Here is an 18,772-nt window from a genome sequence, read left to right on the forward strand (position 1 = left end):
TTGCTTTCTTCTTTACTCAGCGCTGGTGAGACCACACCTAGAGTCCTGTGTCCAGTGCTGAGGTTCCCAGTGCAAAAGCAGCACAGATGTACTGGAGGCAAAATGTGATCATAGCCTATGCCTATAGGAAAAGGTTCCAACTATTAAATTATGGAAATTAAATCTAGGCATCTTGAATGTGGAAAAGGCAAAAAGCAGTGGCACAGAAGGACTCGTGAGGGGCAAAGAGGCGGTACACTCTCTGTTATTGGGTTTCTTTAAGAATGTGCATCTGAAAATGCATGGTGTAGCTTTGTGGTTTCCAAACATCAGCCACTGTGCCACACCTCTGTGTTTTGTAGCCTAAAGACCCCTACTACCTCCATAGCATTTCCATTGAAGGTCTTGTGTCACACAGACTGGTTCAAACACCCTGGGAGCTACTGTCTTCTCTCTGATGGCTATTTTTCTGCTTTGCAAAGAAATGGAGACCACAAGACTCCTATTTGAGATCAGAAGAGTAAAGTTAAAACAAGAAGCAAAACCTTTTGACCAGACTACTTAGAACCCTATTTCCCCCTCATTTTTCAGTTTGAAAATCTTTTGATTGCAGTCCCTTAAAGCCCGAGTTAAACTTACAAAAGTTGCCTTCGAAGTGCATTTATGTTGCAGTTTTCTGGCGATAATGAACTACTCTTAGTGCCAGCCCTGGGGACACTGCTAGGAAAGAGCACCGAACCTTTTCAGTGCTCGTTTCCTCCACATGCCACTGCAACACCTTGTTTCCTCCTACAGAAGCTGTTTTAACATGAAATTCATCACGTAGAACTGACACCCAGGAGCCATCCCTGTCTCTCTCACTTTGGGAAAAGGCACCAGATCTGGAAAAGGAGCTGTTCAGTTCATGTTCCTTTGTTCATCTCCTGCTTTGTTCTCTGATCTCTCACTTTTATCCTTACCTCTGTTCATTTTCATACTCAAACCCAGTTTGCTTTTGGCAATATTTGCTTTTGCTCTACCTCATGTATTTTGCTTGCCCAGCAGAGATGTACCTTCACTCTGCAACCTGCAGCTGGAACTTTCCCTGCAGCATCACTGGCATCTTTATGCCAAGGGGTTCAAGAGAGACCACATAAAACAAAAGTATCTGAAAAAATTATGGCTTATAATCCGTCTGTCAAACAACCTGTACCTTGCCCTTGTCATGAGTCTCCAGATCACTGTGTAAGACCAGAGAAGCCACATCTTGATGATCACTGATGCTACAGACAAGCAAAAAGTCTCAAACACCAAAGGAAAAGCTATTGGTTTATATATAGATATATATATATATAGATATATACTGTGTTTACAGAGTCAACAAGTTAAATGCAATATTCATAAGAGCATTAACAATAAAAATACAATCTGTGTGTAGCCAAGTACAGACTTAAAATGGTAAAACAGGAAAAAGGATCTCACCAAAAGTACAAATATACAGTACAAATTGATTTATTTAAAACAGTTACAAAAAAAGCACAACAAAATAGAGATTATCCTTAGAATTATTAATGCTTTGTTAAAGATCAGGTAGGAGGAAAGGGGCAGGGACAAGGTCGGAGGGGAGCACCTGACTAGTTCTAAGGCTTTAGATACACTGCGTTGGTTACATGTTAATACAGCCATATACTGGGGTTATAGTGAGGGGTCAGCACTTATCTACAAACACCTCCCTGCCTCAGGGCAGCCCAGCCAGCCCCCCCTGTGTCTGTCTGTCTGTCTCTGGGCAGACCCTCCCCGGCGCTAAGGTGCCATGAAAGCCAAAAACAACTCAAGTGTGCAGGGGCACGTTGGCAGCAGCAGGCTGGAAGGACCTTAGGGGCAATCCTGTCCTCCAGACAGGTGTGAAGGTCGTGCAAGGGCCTGGACCATCAACCTTTTAAGCCATACATGGAACACCCTGGGCCAAACTGTACAGAATGTGCATTTGTGGCCATCGTAGCAGCTTCTGCAAAGTGTCAGGCCCTAGGACAGCCTGAAAGACAAGGAGCAGTTGTGAGTGATGCTGGGGAAAGGCACGTGTGCTGCTGCGGGCAGGAACTACCATTTGGGCTACTCCAGCTGCTGTAGTTTCTTTTACAATATTTTCTGAGTAACAAGGATTGTTAGTTCTCTATGGGGCAAAGTGACTTCAAGTGTGGGGGTGGGGACAGGGACACTTAATGTGAAAAGTGCATTATACCTGCTCGGTGGCTGGAAGGGGAAGGCAGAGGGGGCCCTCTGCAGCTTCCTCCCTTCCAGACAGAGCTTCCTCTGCATAGTCGTAGGCATGAGCACTCTCTGCTGTGAATGACAGGCCTGGCTCCGCTGGGCAGCTGACTCGAGGAATGTTCCATGGGATGGGACAGATGGCTACAGAACACTCAGTATTGCATCCCACAGACTCCTGCTACAGAGTGTGAGCTGGGTAAGACCAGGGCCAGGAGGCCTTCTCCTCCTCCAGGCAGGACAGACCACAGCTCTCCTCCACAACAGGAACATATTTCTCTGAAGTCTGTCACATCTCTGCCAGCAGAAAAGCCCAGGTAACCATCCCACTCCACAATGTTTTCCTGGCTTTATCTCCTCTTTTCCCTGTAAACCCAAGAAATAAAAGAATGAGCTTCACGGGCTCATTCACAGCCTTTCTGCCTGCAGCAGAGCCTATCTCACACACTCCCTGTCCCAGGAGAGTCTCAATGCTCAGCACAACCACCACTACAATGCTGAGCCACACAGCCCAGCCCTGTAAGGACAAGTTCCAGTGATACCAGTACTGCTGAGCTGGGCTGAAGGACCTCCAGTGGTCCACTCCTGCCCACCGTTTGGGGCAAGCAGCCAGATGCACAGATTCTTCATCTCAGTGCCCTGCCTTGAGCTGTGCCTGAAAGCACTGCTTCCAGGGAGGAGCTGGCAGCTGAAATATGCACAACAGTGGGAGTGACAGGGAGTCTGGGAAGAAGGACTGAGGTCCAGTTCACCCTGGCCTGTTCCACAGAGCTCAGGACTGCACTCAACAGAGGTGCAGCAAGCCAAAGTCCAGGTCAGCAGCCAGGTAAACAATGAGGGTGAGCACCTTCACAGCCCTTCAGCTGCCTACAGTACAAAGCTGTTTTAGCCACACAGCATCTTGCCTCAGTCATCTGTGCTGCCCGTTCAGACCACGGCACAGTGTGGCTGAGATCGGAGAGGAGTCACAGTAACACACAGGGGATAAGGCAGGCTCTCCAAATCCTCACTCAGACAGACTCCTGTGTTCACACATGTGAGGGGCTGCACCCTCAGCTGCTCAGACATTCCCTCTGTGGTGTGGCCAACCCCTCTACATTCACACGCCACACGTATGTGAGATCCCTTCCTCAGCTTTCACAGCTCTCAATTCCTCTGCATGCACCGAGCAAAGAACACGCACGAGAACCTGGGCTCCTCTGTCTCCAGCCTCTGGCCACAGACACCTCGGGTATCCTGAGCATTACGTACTGATTACCAACATTAACCGAGGTCTTTGCGTAGGAGAGTGCAGTGAACAGGAGCTGTGACGCCCCCGGGTGACGGGGGGGCCCAGGGGGACACTTCACTGACAAACAGGGCTGTGAAAACAGCGTCTGTTCCCGCAGATGCTGCACCTGAGGAAGCAGAATCTTCACCCGACAGCATCACCGTGACTTCACACATCTCAAATACAGCTGATGAGATCAGAAGTAGTGTGTCATTTGGGAGCAGCTACACATGATACAGGCAGCACCCTCATTCTGGAGAGCCCCGTGAGGCACAAACACTGAAGGCATGATTAGCACATCTCACCTAAGGCCTGAAAAGAGTCTGTCCAGGTGCAGGTATTTCAAAGGCAACAGAAATGGCTAGCAATGTGCTAGGAAAACAGGACGGGGATGGAAGGGACATTCTGGAGACTCTCTAACTTGCCTGATACCCAGGCAGAGCACCTGCCCATCACACAGCAGAAGCCAACCAGTTACAGGACACACTCCTAGAGAGTGCAGAAGAGCCCTCAGGCAGCACCGCTGCAAGGAGAGGTGCTGACACGCACCATTCTGTGACAGAGAGGAGCAGTGCCCCAGAAGTCAGGCACACCCAACAGAAACTTCAGGAAGATGAGAGCAGTGAGACAGAAACAGCATGCTGGACATAAGGGCTCTGCACACTGAGAAAAGCCCTCTCCAAAGCCTGGTCCTAGCACAGAGATGGGCACCTGAACACAAGGAATACTTAACCCAGGTTAAGTCAGGGAAAACTTTCCTCCCCAGAACAGTGACCATTCTTTATCCTGGCTGAGCTGGTGTCATAATACACCATCAGAGAGAACAGATTAGTGTAACTACAGGAGCCTTCACTCAATAGAGTGTTATCACCACAATGAGGTATTCATACACAATTGTATTAAGTCCCACCATGAAAGAGACTAGTCTTGATTTTACCTTATTGTTCTACAGAGGAACTCTGAAGTGAAGCATCAGAAAAACTAACAAAACCACCCCAAAATGCCCTGTGATGCTGTGATATTTTTAGAGCCCCTACATAAATGAACTGTACTTTTCAGAAACTTTGTACCTTGCCTGCACATGCACAAACACTTGTCTCTTGTCCAGAGCTTATTCAGGAAACTGCCTGCAGGGAAGAATTAGCCATCCAGAATGGTTTTTTTTCTGAGTTAATTACAAAATAGCCTCGGTCTTCTCACAGAAAAAGGATGTTTTCATCCTTTCCTGAAGAATGCTGAATATATTTTAATCCAGCTTTAAAAAATACAAACTAACAAAATACCAAACCCCCAAATCCAACCAGACAAAAAACCCCAACCCCATTCATTCCTAGGCAAAGACTCTGCAAATTTATAAGCCCAGGATTTTTTTTAAAGTTACTAACATGGGAAGAAAGATTTGATTTGGTGGCAAACAATTAAACGTATTTTATAGCAGGAAACGAAATGTCTCCCAGCTCAACTTGTGTCCCATCCCAAGTGGTCAAGTTCCCTATTCACCTACACCCAAACCCATCCTTTTGGTCCTTCCTCTTGAATTTCTGTGAATCATTCAAATCTGTACATTCTTTGCAAGAAGAAAGAGCAGTTGGATTCAGTGGAAGAGACATTAATCAGAACCACCAGAGAAGCACCTCCGTCCTGCCCTCGAGAGCTCCGTCAGTGAACGGTCCTTTTAAAGTGCATGTGTGAAGAAAGGGGATACTGGGAGTAGAGCCCCCAGACTCCAGTGGGGACCCGTCTCTCCCCATCATGAGAAAGGAGGAATAAAATCTTCAGCAATTTTATCTGCTACCTTAAGCCGTGTCTGCCCTCCTCATTTCCCCACCTGTCCTGAATGCTCAGCCCCTGCCCTGCAGGGAGTCAGTTATCCCTGGAGGTGGGAGAAAGCCCTAGCCTCCAGCCTCTGGAATGCTCTCATTGCATGCTCATGAGCACGTCCGTGCTCCCCACCCCAGCTAAGCCTGTCGCTGCTCCCTGAGGCACTGGAGCCCTCCTGACTCCCCAAGAGTCAGCCACGGAACTGGAATAGAGCCAGTCCTGCAGGGCAGAGAGCAGCCTTGCTGGTGAACCTGTCAGAGTCTGTGCAATTCCTCCACCTGAGGGGGAGGCTCACCTGCCGGGACTGCCCCAGCTCACACCTCCACGGGATCACTTCCCTGCATTCGAACGCCCTTCAATAGACAGCTTCACCTCCTGGGGAATGAAAGAGGGACGGAGCAGGGAGGGCCGAGGCTCCTCTGCCTGCACGCTGTATCTTTGGAAGCCTGGGGCTGCCCAGCTGTGCTGAGTGCCAGCCTCAGGCTGAGAGGGCTCTGCGCGAGCGCTCTGGGCCGCGCTGTCCCTGTCCGTGTGGCTCTTCCTTTCAGCAGCTCTGTCAGGTGGCTCTCGGAGCCCCTGAGCTGTTCGTTCCGATCTCTCCCTGGCAGATCCCAGCTGATCTGTGAGAGGGGAGTTGGCCTGAGAAGCAGAGTTGCCATTCATGCTCTGTAAACTGATTGATATGCAGACATCCCCCACTTGCAGCCTGTGACAGGGCAAAGCAAAGAGCTGAGCAGTCCGCCCCGGGCTGCAGGAGGACCAGCCCTGGCCATACACAAAGAAGGGATGCTCCGGGGGCACATCAATGCTCACTTTACTTTGTTGCTCCCCAACCACAAAATGCAGTGTGACAAGCCCAGGCCACTGGCTTTCCTGAATATCCACCACAGTGCTGGAGTCGATCTTCAGGCCCCCGCTCACCTCCGCACTGCGAACAAAATCTTGAGTCTGCAGGTCCTCCACCCGCTTCAGCTCTCCTGTTGCCAGCTGGATGATGGCTCCTTTCATGAAGTGAGAGGGCAGCTGGGAGGAGCTGGGTGGCTGCAGCTGGGCCAGCTCCTTTTCCAGCACGCTTCCTCGAGCCTGTGCATCTGGGCTCTGCCTCACCAGGGCTTCTGAAGTGGAAGACCTGATGGGCTCAGACCCAATGGGAACAAGGACTGGCTTGCCGTTGGCTACCACCATTCCTTTGGTTAACTGTCTCTGTCTAACAGCCTCCTCGGGGGACATTCCACACGGGCTCCGGGACTGGCTGTTCCCAGCCCTATCCACGGTGTTTCTCAGCATGTCTTCCTGCCCATCAGGGATATTATGGCAAAGGTTCAAAGGGCTCGGATCATCTTTCCTCTGGGCTGCCAGAACATGATAATCCTGAGACGCCAGCACTCCCACCACCCTCTGAACCTCCAGATCAGTGTCTGGGGTGCTCCTGTGAGCTGGCACAGAGATCTCTCTTCCCAGCATCTGGTAACCTGGAAGGAACTGTCCGTCACCCACACCTCCTGCTGCAGCCCCTGGGGGCTGACAGTCCTCAGCTGCACTGCTGGCAGAGTCCACGGCCTCGCTGAGTCTCCTGGCCATGCTTTGCTCCAGGGGCCTCTGCCCACCGTTGGCTGCAGCCACCTCTGAGCTCAGCTGACTGTCCTGCTGAGGAGACACTGGGCTCCCACCTGCTGCAGGTGCCTCATAGGCCGCATACCCTGGTGGGAGGCGGGACATCTGATAATAAACAGGAATCCTGCCCGGGGCCATGTCCAGCTGGGGCACAGAGTGGTGCTGCACCTGCCCAGGAGAGGCTGCAGAGGCGGATTTGTTGAAGCTGTGGGTGGGAGAGGTAGTCTGAGGGGAAGGAGTAGCTTCTTCCGCAAACAGGGAGGCATATGGCACAAAGTGGGGGACGTGGGGGGCAGCGAGGTTGGTGGAAGGAGACAGGAGAGGACTAGGCAGGAAGGCAGGAGGGACGGCATAGGGCACTGTGTAGTGGGACCCGATGAGCTGCAGGGAGGCCGGAGGGATCTGCGTGTAGTGGATGGGGGGGAAGGGCACCCCCGGGTGCTGAATGATGGGTGAGCTCACGTTGAAGGCGGGGGACAGGGGGCTCACGTTCACCACGGGGTGCAGGCCCGTGGGGGAGAAGGTGGCAGGTGGTGCTGCCACTTTGTAGAGCATCCCGTACTGGTCCACCGTAAGCCCCGCCGCCGCCTCGGGGGCTTCGCCGGGGCCATAGCGGGGGGCGGCAGGACCCGGTCCGGCCGTTCGGGCCCACTCCGGGCCCTCGCCCGAGCCCTGGGGGCCCCCCGCCCGTCCCGCCTCGGTGCCGGCGCTGGCGGCGGGAAGGTCCCGCTTCTTTGGCGGGAGGCACTCCTGGCTCCGCTCGTGGCCCGCTCTCATGGCGCCCCGCGCTGTCCCGGCTGCCCCGGCCGCCGCGCTCCTTCATGGGGGCACCCGCTGGGGCTGCCCCGCGCGGGCTCCCGGATCCGCGCCGCCCGCCGCCGCCTCACCTGCGCCAGGAACAGAGGGAGCCGTGAGTCCCATACACAGGCACGGCGGCGGCCCCCGGCCCAGGGCCGGTACCCCGGGCACGAGAGACGCCCGAGCCCGGTCGCCGCCCCATCCCCGGCCCCAGAGCCCCGGCCGCGCTGCGCCCCGCGGACCCGCCTGGTGCCCGCCTGGTGCCCGCCCAATGCCCGCGGCTCACCCGCCATAGCCCAGCCCGGCCCCGCGGACCCGCCCGGTGCCCGCGGCTCACCCGCCATGGCCCGGTCCGGCCCCGCGGGCCCGCCCGGTGCCCACACCGGCTCCTCCCCGCCCGCGGCGCGCAGCGATGACGCGACACGCCGCGATGACGCGCCCGGCGCACAGGAAGTGCCTCATCCGTCGGCGGGAGTTCTGCCGCCGCCGCGCCCGGATGACGTCACGTGGCAGCAGCAGCGCCGTTGCCGTGGCAACGGGCCGCGTAGGCCCGGGGCCGGCCCGGCGGCAGCGCCGTGCGGGGTCTGTCGGTCCCGCGCCCCACGCGGACACTCCTCGGCTGGGCGGGAGCGCGGGCCCCGCGGCGGCGCAGCCCGGCTCACCTGCGGGAGCCTGCGGTCTGAAGGGCCCCGCTCCCTTTCTCGCACCCCCGTAGTGTCCCGCAGGGCCCGCGCTGCTGGCCGGAGCCCCGCGGAGGGCAGTTTCTCGGCATTCGGTGATCGCTGAGGTGACAAAAGGTCCTGGAAGGGCGGACAGAAGAACTGCTCGGGGCGGGGGCGGCTGTACACCCTTTCCTGAGGCACCTCGCTCCTCCTGCCGCCGACGGACGCTTCGACAGGGCGAGATCGCGGGGGGGCGGGGAGCGGTCCCGGAGCCCCCCGGAACCCCGGGCGCGGGCGGCGGGACCCGCCCGGCCCCGCCGCCGGGAGCGCGCACCACCGGGACCGCCCCTCTCGTGACGTCATCAGGGACTGCCACGGTGCAGACGCACCGCGCCTAGTCAAACCAGTCTCGCGGGTGCTTCCGCCAAGAAAAGTAGTGCAAAGGGCCTTTTCCGCCGCGCCGCCGGCGGTGCCGAGCCGCTCCCACTCCGTTCCCGCCCAGCCCAGCTCAACCCGGCCGCGCCCCCGCCCGCGGCCGGGACAGCCCGGGGGGCTGCGGCGAGCGAACCGGCGCGAGGATCCCTCCGCCTGCGGTATCGGTGCTGCGGCCGCGCCGCCGCCATTTTGAATGCCCGGCTCCGTCTGCCGCTGCCGCTGCAGGGACCGGCCCGGTGAGTGGGACCGGCTCGGGCGCCGCCGCCCGGTCCGGGACTCCGCCGCCGCGAGGTCCCGCTGCCCGGGGCCCCGCGAGCCTCGGTGCCTCTGCCCGCCCCGAGCTCCGCGGCCGGGCTGCGGTCGCTCTTCTCGCGGGGCCTCCCGGTGCCCTCCCGCTGCCGGCGCCGCTGCCTCCGCCCGGCGGCTCGGCCGCCTCGGACTCTGCCCCCCGCGCCCTAAGGCCGCCTGCCCGGGCGCCAGGAGCGCTCCGTGCCCGGCCCGGGCCGTTCCCCGGTGCGGGCTGCGCCCCGTGCCCACGGCTGGGGGGCCGCGCGGTGGCCGAGGGGAGCGCAGCCCGGGACTGGTCCGTGCTGGGGCCTGTGACCGTCCCAGGAGCAGCCGGGACCTGTGCCCGTCCTGCCGCCGGGGTGTGATTGCCTGGGCTGTGCAGCCGCTCCGAGCGTTACGGTGTCCCCAGTGCTTGCCATGTTTGCCGGCGATCAGGGGTTTCAGCAGGCGCAGGAGATGCACGATCCGGCCGGAGGCATTCTGAGCTGTGACGGCCGGTCTGTCAGGGAGGCTTCAAGTCCTTTCTTCAAGGCTGATTGAGTTCTCTTCTCACACAAACTATAAGACAAACTATATATATTTAATTTTTTTTATAGTGAGCTTTGTTTTTAAAGTTAGCAGATGGAACAGGTGTGCTTTTTATTGTGTTGTAAGTGATGCGTAAAAATGCTGAGTGATTTATTTCAGTTTCTGATACTTGAGATGTTAATGAGACAGCACAGAATCCCAGTGGAATACCTTTGGAAGTGTGACATGTCACACGTGTGGCTAGAAGGTATTTGGTCTGTAGTGGCTTAAACAGAGTAGAACATGTATGTGTTTTCCCCTGCATGGTGCTCCAGTATCCCACATTTAATATGGCAGCGAATTTTGTGTTGTTTTCTTTTTCTCTTTTTTTTTTCCTGTTCCACTTCTGTGTGATAGAGCACAGCAGCTTTTTGTACCCCTGTTTCGCCACCACTGCTCCTCTAAACTACACTTTGTATTTTTCCCTGTGTTTATTTGCATGTCCCATTCTATTGCCGAATTCTTTCTTTTGCCTACTCCTGTGCATTCCTGTTTGGCAGGGTTTGAAAACCTGCTGGGTACTCAGGAGCTCAGCAAAGGCAGGAGATTTTGTGGGTTTTTCTGAGGAGTTCAGTGTGAATCTCTTAATTCTTCTGGGCTGGGAGAAGGAGGGGAAAAGGTATTTAAATTCCTAGGACTTGAGGAGGGGAAAGTCTGTGGTAATTGTTTTGTGAAGGGATCCAACTTTAGTGTTTCCAGTGTGTGAGATAACTTTCAGACTTCCTCCTTTTATGATAAAAAACTCCATTATCTTCCTTTTTTTCTTTTCTTTTGTGTTCCTGTGACTGCTGATCTATTTTCCTGAAGGTGGTGTGGTAGGGATGGGTGGATCCTGTAGCACCTTTGTGGTGTTGTGTGAGAGAGTAAGGGATACAGAAATGTTCGGATTCTTGGTAGCTCCTTGTGTACAGAGTCTTGTAGTGGCATCTCTGTCCGACAGAGTGAGTGAGTGTGTCAGGCCATGGTGTGAGGAGGTTGTGGACAGCAGCAAAGAAACCCAGATTGTCTGTTCTCAGGCACACACAGCCTGCCCTGCTTGGTGCAGTTCAGGTTTGGAAGGTTGCCTTTCCAAGTGTGAGGGCTCGTGGAAATCTTAACTGCTGCTAAAGCTGATGTCACTCACTCAGTAAAGCTCCTTGAGCCTCTCTAGTGTGAGTATTTGTATTTGTGAGTAGGCAGTGTATAACTTCAGCAGATGGGTTGTTTGACCTCTTCATAGTTTTTAGTGACACGACAAACTCTTCTGACTGAAGGTGATGTTAACTTGTTGTAGATGATACTCAGCTGTTCTCTAGGGAAAAGGGTCTGGTCTGCCTTGTACCAGCATTCCATCACTGGACAGAAGTTCGGGAGTTAATAAGTAAATATATGATGAGGCTGTAACTTGAAAAACAGAGCTACGCTAACATGGGGACAAGTGAAACTGCTGATATCACAGGTATTAGTACAACCTGTACCTGCTGTTTGGCAGAGATGCTGCAGATAAAATTGAAGACTAGAACTTCCTAGAGCATAGCCGAAGTTACCTGGCCTGTTGTAAAGTGTATATTAATGAATGTAAAAATGGGGCATCATGTCTTTCATGTGGCATTAACCAGGGTTAAAAAGAGTGTGGGGTTTTTAGTCACAAAGTAGTAGCTAATTTTTTTTTTATTTAAAGTCTAATTCTACAGGGAAGTGAACAGGAAGTAAAATAGGCAGATTACAGATTAAAATAGCGAGGGACCTAGAAGTAGGTAATAAATACAAAGGTAATGTAGGTCAGTGGTGATTGAAGTATAGAAATGGAAGCCAGGAAATCTGGAATTCTGCATGCAGCTGTCATACTGATCAGCTCTGTAGCTGTGCTAATTCTTCTTCGTACCCTTGTTAGCATCTAAAAAAAGGGAAATATTTATTTTCTTTTTGGGCAGCTGTTGAGGTCAATGTTTGTAGTGGTTGTGAGCTCAGCACATCTTTTGAAGGCAGTTGAGGAGCTGTTTGGTTTGGGGTGTGTGCACAGTTGTGCAGGAGTGGGAACCTCATCCAAAGTGCTGAGTTGTGTGTGGGGCTGTGCCCCAGGCAGCAGAGAGTGGGAGGGGGCAGTGGGGTCTGTGCACACCCGGGGTCTGTGAGAACAGGTCCTACCCTGCCTCTCCCCTTCCCTTCCTCTCAGCCCCTGAGCAGCACCCTGCCTCACCTCTTCAATACTCTTGTGCTACATTTCTTGTTCATTTCTTGTTCATTTTTTTAAGATGTAACTGGAAGTGGGACCATCACTTCTCCAAGACTGCTTTTTCTCTCTTGTTTAGGGGCACTCTTTTCCTTACTTGACCTCCCCCCTCTCCCTCAGCTGTCTTTGTATAAAGCGAAGCATAAGCCTGATGCCTTTTATTATGAGAATGCATTTTGAAGCCCCCTGCTGCCTTAATTTCTTCCTGATTTTCTGATGTTACTTTCTAATTCTCTTGTATTCAATAGCTTTTTCTCAGAAGAGATTGTTCCACTTAGCATGTTACATGGTTGGTTGCCCTTTCACTCAACTCTTTGTGTTCCCTTTGCCCTTGATGATGATGGTGCTCCTTACTTTGGTGTTTACTGTTTTCTGTATAAATATTGGTAATACTAGACCCTATACCGATATCCCTGCTTTTGTTCACAGCTTCATCTCTGCTTGCAGTGCATACTTCTGGTTTTACTGCCAATGTATCTTTGTTTTGAATTATCTGATAGAAGTGTGAAGCCCACTGATAGCAGTGTGGCGTTGAGGCCATCGGCGTTGTGTATCAACATTGCAGACAGATCCTCTGCTCTTGTGTGTGGGAGGCTGGATTCAGTGGGACCAAAGCAAGTGGGGGAGTTCTGCTACTGATTTCAGTTGGGAGTTGGGTCAGGCTTTCATTGCCTAACTTCCTGAAAGCTGTGTTTGCTCGAGGAGTGTGATTGCCTGTGCAGGCACTGGGGTGGAGCAACTGGAGGTGTGTATTTTAGATGTGTGTGAAATCTGCTTCAAGCTTGGGGTGCTTTCTAGACAGAACCGACTTCAGAAATACTATTTACAGGAAAAGCTATAACTTGGCGTGTGTCTCACTAGAACTGGAAATTCAGACTATTTTCCCAAACAGTAGAGCCCTTCTGTGAATAATTGAATGAGCTTTGATGGCCTTTATGTCTTAACGTTTCTGGAATTCAAGGCTAAATAATAATGGAATGTTAAAATGTTAAATGTCTGATAATTTGTCCTAAAGAAGTTTTAAAGCAACTGTTTGTTTTTTTAATGTCATTACCATAGAGACACATTAGACATTTTAGACATAAGCTAATATTTCTGAAGAGTTTCCAGAGGAGAAGGTCTCAACTCAACATTTAAGGATAGTCTGTCCTTTGTCTTTACACTGCAATTCCTGATGGAGGAATATAGCTTGACTGAAGCACTTGAGCATTTTCAAGGTTGATTTTGGTAGTACTAGGTGCTTCTTGTAAATATAAAAGGTGACTCACCATTTTTAAATGTGACTGTGTTCTAAGAGAGACTTCTGGTAAAGTTCTGTACTCAAATATTTTTGGTATAATGGCATGTTGTGTAAAATCTTTAACTCGGAAATGTGACAAGCTAACTAGTAAAAGACCATAAAAGAGGAGAAAATACTGATTTAGCAGCATAATTTAGATGAAAATTAAATGTTTTAATACATTATGATTTTTGTTTTCTTGATTTTTTTGTTTGTTTGTTTGGTTGTTGTTGTTGTTTTTTCCTCACTTTTGGATAGTTTAAAAGAAATGAGTTGCATAAAGAGAACATGCCTTTTTATTGGTTCAGGGGGAGGATTCCTGAATAGCAGAGGGAGGAGAATCACTGAGGTAGAACCTTTTGTGCAACCCAGAGAATAGGAAAAAAGCTGGAATTCTATTTTCAAAGGAACTTAGACACCTGCCACCATTTGAACTAATCTGAGTTAGGTATCTGACTCTCTCAGAAGTTTTCATCTTGATAGTAGGTTCTTCTGAGGAGCAAGGCCTTCACAATGAGAAAGGGGAAACAGATCTGATGAGGGAGAAGAATTCTGTGTACAATCCTGCCAGATACTGTAAATATTAACTATTAGGCTCTTTTCAGGGCCTGATTTCTGGGGCTTGTAGTTAGCAAAGAAATGGCCAAGGGAAACTCCTACTGTAAACCAAAGGAGGAAATAGGTAACTACTTCTAAAAACTGCCTTGTTGTTTATGCTAATGTGCAAAGAATAAAAGCATGTGCCTGTGCTGGTGAAAAATGTTAACTAATCTTGAAGAACAAGATCTACTGCTTTGGAGGAAGTTATAAGCAGCACTTAGGCACCAGCTAAATTAAAACTCCGGGTCTGCTTTGGTAGATGATACTGTTGTCCTCCCATTGTTGCATTAAAGGTCTGTTGGCATTATGATAGACTTTGGAATTGTTGAGAATAGGTAAATGCTAATCTCTTCTGGAATGTTTCTGAATTTAAGTGTTCTTATGGCCCAAGTTTCTTCTCATCTGCAATACCTACTGCTTATGCTTACTTGCATGTTTGAAACTCCAAACTGAGGTGAAATTTCTAAGGTATTAACATGCAAAAGAATCTGAAAGTCGATGAAGGCAGAGAACAGGTACCTGCTGCAAGAATTTCTTGGTATTAAGAGAAGGCTTGTGGAGGGGAAGAAACCCCAACGTGCTGTGTGGCATGGGAACTGTGTTGTGTTGAAATGCTGGAAGAGTGTGTGCACAAGAATGGAGCTCAAGCTTCTAGGATAAGCATGTGAGGTGATTTGTGAGGGAGAGACACTATTTTACATAGATGGGTGCAAAACCTTTTTTATGGGAAGCATTTAAAGGTATATTAAAAAAGCCGAATGATTTAATATTGACTGAAAGAAAAAGAGTATGTAGTTGCAGCAAAAGGATGGAAGTTCTCCATGTTGGAAAATAAACCATAGCTTTGTCTTTTGTCCTTGATGTTGTCCTCCATCAGAGCAGTTCTAAATCGTTCTGTTCTCATCAGGCAGGAAGCTGGTGTGAGACGCAGGTGCTCTTAGGCAGTCTTAGGTTGGACTGTGTCTGTGGGACTGTGTCAGTGTGTTACATGAGTGAGGACAGCAGGTAGCCTCAGAATTTGGCTGTTGAGACTTACTCATCAATTCTCTGCTTTTTGTGCTGGTTTCTAATTGCTTTCCTGTGGTTGTGGGGTGAGGAGAAAAAATAATCTTTACGATGTGCCTTGCTGATTCTTTATCTATGCAAGGACATTTGTAAATGTGGGTTGTTCATTTTGTCAGCACCTGGATGATGTTTGGGTGCAGTCCTGTTAGATCTTCAGTGTTTGTTTTCACTGTACCTGCCTTCTCAGTGAGGTAGGAAGTCCTGCCTAAACACTGGGGAAGGATGCAAAAAATATTCATAGAAAGTTGCACTTAGAATATATGGTAACTTTGTTCAATTCTCTTTTTCGTTGACTAGAACTGAATAGGCAGTCTGTCCTTTTACTTTCTGTTGTCCAGGGCCAAACTTAAAGTGCTGAAGCCTTCCATGGGCATACTGACAGAAAGTTTTGGACCCATGGCAAGGAAAGCACTGGGCTTGTAGAAGTCACAGGCTGCAGATATCAGTGTTCAGCAGTTTATAAACTCTTCAGATATAGAGTGGGAGCAAAGCAACTTGTATCAAAGCAACTTGTTGCCGAACTTCAGTTTGTTTGCAGATTATGTATTGGTGTTTCAAAAACTTTCTAAACAGATCTTTCTTTAAAATAACAGTCATAGTTTTAGCTTACAGTAGACACTGCCTATCTTCTCAGGAACAGCAAAGTTGTAGATCAGCTTAATTAGGGTGCATGGCCATAGCATAAGTGTGGATTACTGCTGGAGAGAACCCTTCTCCTCTTTCCCACTTGGTCTCTGCATGTTCTCGCTGCTCCCTTTGTGTCTGCACAAGCCGGACTGATGTGTCTGGGCACTGCTCTTGGGAGGAAAGGGGAAGGCTGTTTCTCAGATGTACAGGTTGCCTCACGTGGTGCACTGTCCCTGGAATGCCAGAGTCAGCACAGTGGAAGGACTGGAGCCACCTTTTTCAGCATGAGCCTCCACATGGCTGGTCTTGATGATTATGAAATTATTGGCTGTAAACTGCAGAGGAATATTCCTGCAGTAGTGCTTTTATTTTTGTAACTTCTGCCCAATCTTCCAACAAGAGCATGGCTTATCAAAATCAGTTTAGAAGCATGTGATATATGTGAATAGTAGGTGACTCCAGGCTTTAAAATTGGGGACTTTAAACAGACAGTTATTACCCAGGAAGGAGTTTTTTGGGTTTATGATACTGTTATGTGAAAAATACAAATTGAGCACTTTTTAGCAATCAGAACTCCAAAATGAGTGTTACCAATTGTTAAGAAAATAATAGAGAGCAAAATAGGAGATATTTAATATAAATAAATCAATAGCACACCTACCTCTCAAGTGCTGAGTGCAGCATTTTGCCCTCCTTTCCCTTCAGAAAGGATGCAGAAGAACTGTAGAATGTGCAGGCAGGGCAGCAGAGGTAATGGTCATGGAAGGACTTCTTCTGGAGATTCTTAGTTCCCTGTGACTATTTCTGTGATGCTTGTTAGTGCAGCATGAGTGCATAGCAACAGTTAATTTATTCATATTGCAGTAATGTGAGGAAGTGTTATGAATTCACATGGAGAGACAAGGAGAGACTAAGGAATAATGTGTCCAATAACCTTGATCCTACACGTGCCAGCATTTTGGGACACTTTACTTATGCAGGAAGAACATCTCTTCTATTTTCAGAGCTGAATGCTTTGTGTCTCTGTAAATTCAAACTTTCTAAGTATGAAGATGGGGAACTGAAATATGAGGAGTCTACTTGGTTTGGCTGAAGAGGCTTAGTGTTATGTATGAGTTTATAATTGAGACTTACAGACCTGGCTTTGGCTGGCTTACTGTGAGGCCACCTTTACTTGTTGAACATGCATCTCTCTGCTTTTCTGAAAGCAAACAAGCCCCCTCTTAGCTCTGTATGTGTCCTAGCCTGTCTGTGGTGTCATGCAAGCTAGTTAGTGCAGTACTTGAATGCACATCTTTTTCTGATATGGTAATGCTTAAAATGTATGACACACTGTTCTGGGGGGATGGTGACCCAGACAAAATCTGTAGTAGACTGCTATGGCAACTTTTTATGAGTTGGTGTGACATTATCTGTTATCAGAAGGGCTCGGTTCCGTTCACAAGCTGGCATGGATGAAGGAAGGCTGTAAAGATGCTTGTGTAGTCTGAGCTCCCAGAAAGTCAGAAGTGAGCTTTGGTGAGCATGAACTAAAAGTTCAATTGTTGAACATAATCCTAAAGTTTGGCTCCTGTTTGAGAGCCACTTCCCTCTTACCAGATACTTGGTAGGCTACGTTGCTCTTGGGGTCAGATGGCTCCGTCAATATTCCATCTGATGAGGTGAAGCTACTCTTGAATGTTTTTGCACGCTCTTTTCGTACCAGTGCCACCAGACAGTAATGTCACAGGCTTTGTTTGTTTCAGAAAAGGTGGTTCTATTTGGGGTGTAATAAAAGGATGGTGTCAACTTGATATATTTATTTTTAAAACAGGATTCTCTGCAATATCCACACAGCTAGGATTGCTCTTCCCTCTGCTTTTCTGCTGACTTCCACACTGCTCTGAAGGAAGTGTATATGGCACAAGTTTGGAGGAGTTTTGAAGCACGGCCATCTGAAGCACTTATGTGAAGTCTTGTGGAAGTTATTAAACAGAGTTGTCTTTTTTAAAGGATTTCTGACCCAAGTTGTCATGATTCTGGGATCAGCTGTCTTTGGAACCTGGCTTTTCTGGAGAGAGGCAGATGATATGAATATGAGAGTACCTTGCAGAATGCTGTTTCTGCCCGTTTCAAGTGGGGAGTCATGTTCTATTCATTTGACAGGTGGCTCAAATCACAGCAATTCCCATTTCTAATGTTCTGGAAAAGCAAATGTGAGGTACAATGAATTCCTCATGTTCTCAAGTTTACTTTTAACCATGCTACTGAAGCAACCTATCTTTTCTTCATTCTTTTACTTATATACTGGTAGGGTAAGAAATAAAAAAAATACGCAGCAGTATGAGAACAGCATGAAGCCTTTAGGTACAGTACCAGTTTTACAGACCTCTTTCTTCTCCCAGAGGATGCCAGCCCCCATCAGACTGCGGGAGTTGATCCGGACCATCCGGACAGCAAGAACCCAGGCAGAAGAGCGTGAGATGATCCAAAAGGAATGTGCTGCTATCCGGTCGTCCTTCCGAGAGGAAGATAACACATACCGATGCAGAAACGTGGCAAAGCTGCTGTATATGCACATGCTGGGATATCCTGCACATTTCGGACAGGTAGGTCAGAATTCAGTGCCCTCTGTGCATATGCCAGTCTGCCTTCTGGTTTTGGGCACGTTGACTTGTTCAGAGCATTCCTGCGTGCGGTTTTGCTTTGTTCCTTTGGGATGTTTTGAGGTGTGTTTTCATGTATGATCTGCACTTACATCAGTTAGTTTTGATTTTGTTAGTGATATCTGCTGTTTGGGGACTTAATGTATTTTGTTTTGAAACTTAGTCTGCTTTTGCCATACTGTCTCCCACCTCACCGCTTGTGTTTCTGCAGAGCAGTGGTGCTTAAACCACAGTCCAAGACAGAGATATTTTTAGATGGGTTCAGAACAGCACTTTGGATTTTTATCTCTGGTGGAAAATACCAGATACTTCAAAGGAGTTTCTATACCCTTTTTCTTCTAAAGCAGACAAGAGCTGGTGTGTTCCCAGCAATCAGAAGTTGTGTTCCTTAACCATCTTAGTGAGGTGACATGGAGAATGCAGGTATGAGTTTTCCATCTCTTGGCTTATTTTTGATGTGCTATTTTTGACACAGATTGTGGAAAAGGGAGTCAAGAAGATGAAAGTTCTTGATCTACAAGTTCTTGACAGGGTTATCTTTGCTCAGTCTTTGGGGCACAATCTGTTTTGCTTAGAAGTCAGTAAGTGTCCTATTAGTGGTAGTCTAACCTAGGTCTTCAGTAAAGTTGCAGTCAGTCAGATCGTTGTATCCCTTCAAGTAAC

General features: G+C 49.4%; 3 protein-coding genes across 8 annotated transcripts in view; 2 read left to right on the plus strand and 1 right to left on the minus strand.

The window, feature by feature from the left end:
- Window positions 1–1,274: 1,274 nt before the first annotated feature.
- Window positions 1,275–8,710, minus strand: ATXN1L (ataxin 1 like). Of its 4 annotated transcripts, none has more exons than XM_039386179.1 (3): window positions 8,067–8,710; window positions 6,239–7,818; window positions 1,275–2,592 (listed from the first exon to the last, which is right to left on the minus strand). In XM_039386179.1, the coding sequence occupies exons 2-3, from the start codon at window positions 7,706–7,708 to the stop codon at window positions 2,371–2,373; spliced, it is 1,692 nt and encodes a 563-aa protein (XP_039242113.1). In that variant the 5' UTR covers window positions 7,709–7,818; window positions 8,067–8,710; the 3' UTR covers window positions 1,275–2,370. The 4 variants fall into 4 exon arrangements, with proteins under 4 accessions (XP_039242113.1, XP_039242111.1, XP_027588800.1 ...); XM_039386178.1 differs by having other exon boundaries at window positions 2,515–2,592; window positions 5,613–7,818; XM_039386177.1 differs by having other exon boundaries at window positions 2,503–7,818; window positions 8,392–8,710.
- Window positions 8,072–9,479, plus strand: LOC113993782 (translation initiation factor IF-2-like). The gene is made up of 2 exons (XM_027732272.1): window positions 8,072–8,504; window positions 9,052–9,479. The coding sequence occupies exons 1-2, from the start codon at window positions 8,072–8,074 to the stop codon at window positions 9,477–9,479; spliced, it is 861 nt and encodes a 286-aa protein (XP_027588073.1).
- Window positions 8,335–18,772, plus strand: part of AP1G1 (adaptor related protein complex 1 subunit gamma 1) — a 38,999-nt gene continuing 28,561 nt past the window's right edge. Inside the window, exons 1-2 of one of the 3 annotated variants that reach the window (XM_027732977.2) lie at window positions 8,335–8,526; window positions 17,849–18,052. In XM_027732977.2, the coding sequence (XP_027588778.1) occupies window positions 17,852–18,052 (201 nt within the window). In that variant the 5' untranslated portion in view covers window positions 8,335–8,526; window positions 17,849–17,851. Of the gene's footprint in view, window positions 8,527–8,892; window positions 9,063–13,413; window positions 18,053–18,772 lie in introns of those variants that run through there. The other 2 variants (XM_027732987.2, XM_039386175.1) reach the window with 2 other exon arrangements.

Source organism: Pipra filicauda, unplaced genomic scaffold (genome assembly GCF_003945595.2).
Source record: "Pipra filicauda isolate LSUMZ 115617 unplaced genomic scaffold, ASM394559v2 scaffold46_size3722508_pilon, whole genome shotgun sequence".
In the NCBI taxonomy this organism is placed as follows: Eukaryota; Metazoa; Chordata; class Aves; order Passeriformes; family Pipridae; genus Pipra; species Pipra filicauda.